Raw genomic sequence first — 5,749 nt, forward strand, 5'->3', positions numbered from 1 at the left:
GCGGCCTCGCGGGCCCGGGGCCGCTGCCGAGACGGAGGCGCCGGCCCCTCCCGGGCTCAGCGCCAGCCCTCCTGGCTGCCCGGCTCGCTCGCCTTCCCCCGCTTGCCGTCTCTCGTTCTTCCTCCTCTTCACGCGGCTCTGGCTGCGGCCCCGTGTGACGGTGCTAAGCGGGGCACCCTCTGCCCACCCCCGGAACAGCGCCTGTCAGGCGGGTGAAACACTGCCTGCGCCGGGCACGGCTGCCCCCCGAGTTGTCGTGCGTCCCTCTCTCCCGTGCTGCTTGATTTCCCCCTGTAACAGTGGATTTTTTTTCTTTTTTTAATTGTGTGGCACAAGTAAAACTGTCAGTAGTGTTGACTTCTCCGAGTTCTTCCCCCAGGTGTCAACCGCCACTTCCACATGATCTGTATCCGAGATAAATTCAGTCAGAATATCGGACGGCAGATTTCCTCCAAAGTGATCTGGGACCATCTGAGCACCATGTATGATATGCAAGCTCTTGTGAGTATAAAAGCAGTGCAGGAGTGCTCTTATCTCCTAAAGTTCAGAAGTTTTGATAGGCCAAAATCACTCAGCCTCTCGTGGTGCTGAGGACTAGATGTCATTTTGGTGAGTTGATGGGAGTTTCCTTGTATGAAAGTACATTAGGTGGGAGGTGATGGAACCTGCAGTGATTTTTTTTTTCCATGCTCAGTTCTGACTTTTGTGTAATTTTTAGTTACCTAAATGTTGATCCTGCAAACATTTACATAGGTACTTAACTTTAAGTGCCAACAGGGAGGATACAGTGTGTATAAATAAGAATTTGCCAAAGTCAGGTTCCAGGAGTACCTCGTCATGGTTGCATATGTCTTGACGTTATTAACTGGTTTGACGTACAGAGCCTCCTGATTCTCCAGTGTCTGAAGCATTTTTTTTAAGAATTATTTAGCTACTAATTGCATTTCAGATTGGGATTGCATTTCTAAATCTAAATTAAAGGTTTTATGAAGATCACTCATAGAAATCTTTTTTTCTTCCTAAGCACGAATCTGAGATTCTCCCGTTCCCTAATATAGAGAAGAATTTTGCTCTTCCTGATGAAATGATTCAGGAAGTGAGAGAAGGTAAGATGTGATAGCAGTCTTTTATCCCTGGTTCCTCTAATCTCAGTTCAGAACAGGTAGCTTAACAGACTCCAAAAAAAAAGAAAATAATGACATGGCAATCCAAAGCCATTCTTGGCCATTCACCAATGGTGGAGTGTCAGAGGCATCAAGGAAAAGAAGTGTTAAATAGGTACAACTTTGTCTCATGAATTTTTAATCTGCTGACAGAAGGTAGCTGACAGGGAAAGGATCACCCTGCTTGTGCTGTTCATATTCTCAGTATCAGCCTCTGTGATTGACCACTGTCAGAGGCTAGTGGGCTACACAAGACTTTGGTCTGATTCCCTGCAGTATTTCTCATACTATTAAGTAATATATAGATTGGATGCTACAAATGGACAAACAGGTTCTATTTATACCATTTAGATTCAAAGTCTTGTTCTGGGTGTACATGAACGATCCGTGTGCCTTACTGATACCTGTATGCAGAATGAGGGGCAAAATGTGGTTGTAGTGCAAAATGATTAGCAGTTTATTGTGGGCTTTTTTCACTTTTTTGAGACTACTCCAGTATTATATCCAACCATAATTTTGCTGAAATAGATGTTCTGCACACTTCTACGTGGTTCACTTTGGAAGATCTTTCAAGAGCAGGATCTATGGAGCTGATAAAAATAACATTTCTGAATGTTATTTGTGTAAATTTCCTGCATATAATTTGTATATAATAACATTTCTGTGATAAAATGTTCTGTACATGTAATGAAATAAGGCTGTTAAGTAGCAATTCAGCTGATGTTTAAAAGTATGCTCCAGGAATATACTCCTAGTGAATATCCGCAGTTAAAATAGCTAGAGAAACTTGCTGCTTGGCTATGGACTTTACCAGGTACTCTTGTGCTGGTGTAGTCATTTCTTTTTTTTTGTAAGGTATTGGTTTTTTTAACATGGTTCATGTGTCTTCTTTTTAAGAGCATTACTGCTTTTTATGTCTGAAGACAGATTTTTCATGTTTTTGTTCTGTAGTTGCAGAACGTACAAATTGATTGAAAATAAAAACAATATTAAATGTTTAGAGATATTTGTAAAGATTCAGTGTGGTTTCACTGCACTGCAAAATCACTTATTCCTGTTTTTATATTCTTAAGATTCAGCTACCTGGTACTTCCAAAACTCACTCACTCAAGATAAGCATGTGTTGTCTAATCTAGTAGAACTCTGCACCAGTTTGAGAGAAATCTTAAACAGTGCAAATCAGATTTTCAAAGCTTAGCTGTATGTCTGTTATTTAGTATTTGTTATCCAAGGTAGCTAGGAAGCTCCATCGTCTGCACCTTTAGTCAGGCAGTTTTGGGGATGTRTTCAACCACAGTCGAATGCTTCTCAGTCATGAGGTACGATAAAGTTTACAGTAATCGTTCAATACAAAATCATAATAAATCTAAGATACCGCAGAATGTTTTGCCTACTTAGCATTTCACTCTGTTCCTGTTAATAATTTCACTGGAATTTTTTACTGTGTGGTATCTGCCTTGGTATCTTGTTCAGTCCACTTGCCCTGTGTGGTGCTCTGAGTACAGTTGGATTGTTTTCTACATTTTTCTATTATAATACTGAAGAACATTTCTAAATTTACTGTTGAATGTTGCACTGAATGTTTGTGAACAATGTGCCCATATGTTGAGGTGACTAACCTGGCAAATATATATATGGTTCTTTAAAACCACCCAACAGTTGCTTAACAATCCTTTCTGTAGGAAAAGTAATGATTGAAGAAGAAGTGAAAGAGGAAATAAAAGAAGAGATGGAGACTCATGCAGGCCCGGAAGAAGGTAAATTTGTAACTCTACTGTGTAAAGTGAGATTAAAAAAGCAATTGTAATTCTGAGAGATGATGTTAAATTGTAAATCCTGCATGTGATGTACTTTGATGTGATTTTGTACAGACTGAGCATATGCTCATTGCCAAGAACTAAAATAATTTTAAAATGCACAGAGTAAGCAGTTGCCAATATCTGACACTTCAGAAGATTTCTCCTTTGCTCCTGATTCATCTGTGCAAAGCTGTATARCTTTGTTTTTTTCTATTTAAATATGTTGTTGACAAAACCCCCAGGAGCCTGAAATAATCTAAGGAGCTCTTAAAAAAAAAAAAAAAAGCTGAGTCCAGTTTTAGTGAACCTAAATACTCTGTATCAGGATCTGCACAGTCACAGGAAAAATTGAAGACCTACAAAGCAAAAAAAGATTGCAAGAGTATACCCTTAAATGCGAAGGGAGTGTCTTTTTTTGTCTCTTTTGTTTTATTCTCATTATCTTGCTTCTTTTAAATATGAGACTTTTTCTTGTAGCACTTTTCTGTAGAACAAAATCAAATGTAAGAAGTAGAGCGCCTGCTATTTACCTGAATGAATCAAGACAACTATTAACTAGATAATTTCATAATTCTTCATCATAGAATAAGTGGTGTTTGGTTTTAAGACTGAGCATAATAAATAATCTAAAAATGTATTTGAAAAAGACACTAAATCTCACATTTTGGGTACTCAGTTTTAAAGTCTATGAAGTGATCTTTGCTGACAGTGAATTTCATAGGTTGGTCGTATGTTCTGTAAATGTTCTTATTAAGTATTCTGATTTTAAGTGCTGTTTAATTCCACTTAATGAATTTTACTTTTAGGGTATCAGAATTCGTGCTTGGCTTTAAAACAATAAAAGCAAGAAATGCCCTTTTACAGAACATTTTTCCCATAAAAATTAAAATRACACTTTAAAGATCTTAAAGACAGTATGAGAATTGATTGGTTAGAAAAGTTTTAAATAATATAAAGAAATGTGATATTTCTTTTTTGCCTATGTGTATATGTCTGATCTGGAATCACTACTCTGGTCCTATTTCAGTTTTTGCACCTTCTGGAAATTTAGGAAAAACGAGTGAAAAGCCAAGCAGCAAAGAGAAAGAGAAGACTTCGTCAGACTCTGGGTCCAAAGAAGGATCTGATAAGAGGAAGCGCAACAGAGTCACTGAAAAGGTCTTAAATGCAAACAGTAATCCTTCCAGTCCAAGCGCTGCAAAACGACGCAGAACATAAAGCTGTGAAAGAGAGACGTATTTAACTATGGAACATGAAGAGGGAACATTTAAAAACGAATAGCAGGAAAGACATTACTTGGACTTCCTAAGAGAGGAAAAGGTATCTGAGCCAGGTATTTGAAGAATCTGCACGTTGGCTTTATACATGCAAGAGTTTGCCTGTCTTTCCCGATTTGTTTGTTAGTCAGCACTGAGTAGCTGAATGATAGCTACTTTCTCAGGGCATTGAGGGAGGATGCTGGCAGCTTTAAAAGTTTATGCATACTTAACAGTTCCAGTGGTTGTGTTTCAAACCACACTGTGTCAGCACAGCTCATGAAACGAGTGCTCAATGAAACAGGCTTAATTCATGAAAAGCTTAGGTTATTTCTGTAAATTTTGGATCTTTTTCTTGCCTTTGCTTTGTTGCTTTCTTTGAATATTACAGACCCTCTGTGGGTAATGTTGTTTGGCTGTTTTACTTATTGCAGACATAGCGTTTGTATCGAATGTCTGGCTTTGTTGGTTCAGCAAAAGTAAAAGTCTTTTAAATCCAGAYAACTAATGAGTTGAAGTTTTCTTTCATATTGTTATTTTTGCTGGAGGAAAAAGGAAACCTCTACTACCTGGATCCTTAGTGGTGTAACTTTTTTTTTCTCCAGTCTTTATAAATACGTATACTTTAAGTGAAGTGAAAATGACAATGCCTCTAGCCAGAATAATTAATCAGCATCCTAAATAAAATACCCAGTGGTGTCACAGGATATTGAAAGGGATCAGCTGAGTTGCGCATAAACCTAGAGAGGTTGCTTCATCTATCTGTACTATAGTACTGTATATAACAGTGGGTTTTGTACTTTGTTATTTAACTTTTTTAAAAGCAATTTTATTAGATATTAAGTATTGGAAAATTGCAAAATGTTGATCCTGTTCTGCAACTTATATATTCTGAAGTTTTAGTAAAAAAATTACTGATGTATTGTAATGCTTATGTTTTATATGCTACAATATTAAAATTTGGTAGATGTTACTATTTTTGAGTTGCCAAAAGGTGGTTTGCACTTAACAAACACATGTTAAATGGTGAATGAAGCAGGCTGAAATGTTACTCATTTTGTTTCACCATATTAACTATCATTTAATAAAAAGAATTCTTAATCTAGCAGTATTGCCTTCAAGGTTAGAAGCTAGACACCTGCTAGCTTTTGTTTTTACTCTAAGTACATAGCCAAATTCTTGTCTGTTTTATTCACATCTCTTGTTTTATACCAAGAATAAATCTGACATGTTCATTTTACTAAATGGTAGTTGTTGCATAACTTAATTAAAATTTGGCCTGTAACTTATTTTTTAATGGTATTTAGGTATCTTGTGCCTTTAGGGAAGCTGCTCAAAAGTGCCTGTCTGCTCTGTAGGAGCCTAAATATTTTTACTGATCTATTTTTTGATGACTGTATCTGGATCTTGTGAACTAGTACCCTATAACTTAAATAATATATTTGATAAGAAATTGTGGCCTGCTAAAGTCCATAGAAGGGTTGCTGCTGTTTTCCAAAATAAAGAATTTTCTCTGTTCTGATTAGCATAA

At 37.1% G+C, this 5,749-nt stretch overlaps 1 protein-coding gene across 1 annotated transcript; it reads left to right on the plus strand.

The window, feature by feature from the left end:
• Positions 1-378: 378 nt before the first annotated feature.
• On the plus strand, positions 379-5,749 carry MRGBP (MRG domain binding protein). The gene is made up of 4 exons (XM_026056912.1): positions 379-501; positions 1,025-1,106; positions 2,846-2,920; positions 3,990-5,749. The coding sequence occupies exons 1-4, from the start codon at positions 400-402 to the stop codon at positions 4,178-4,180; spliced, it is 450 nt and encodes a 149-aa protein (XP_025912697.1). The 5' UTR covers positions 379-399; the 3' UTR covers positions 4,181-5,749.

The sequence above is a fragment of the Apteryx rowi genome, unplaced genomic scaffold (assembly GCF_003343035.1).
Source record: "Apteryx rowi isolate R43461 unplaced genomic scaffold, aptRow1 scaffold_0, whole genome shotgun sequence".
Taxonomy (NCBI): Eukaryota; Metazoa; Chordata; class Aves; order Apterygiformes; family Apterygidae; genus Apteryx; species Apteryx rowi.

Coding starts and splice junctions, on each gene's coding strand:
- MRGBP (XM_026056912.1), top strand. CDS start 400: ATGATCTGTATCCGAGATAAATTCAGTCAGAATATCGGACGGCAGATT. Junction 502..1,024: donor TGTATGATATGCAAGCTCTT/GTGAGTATAAAA, acceptor TTTCTTCCTAAG/CACGAATCTGAGATTCTCCC. Junction 2,921..3,989: donor TCATGCAGGCCCGGAAGAAG/GTAAATTTGTAA, acceptor GTCCTATTTCAG/TTTTTGCACCTTCTGGAAAT.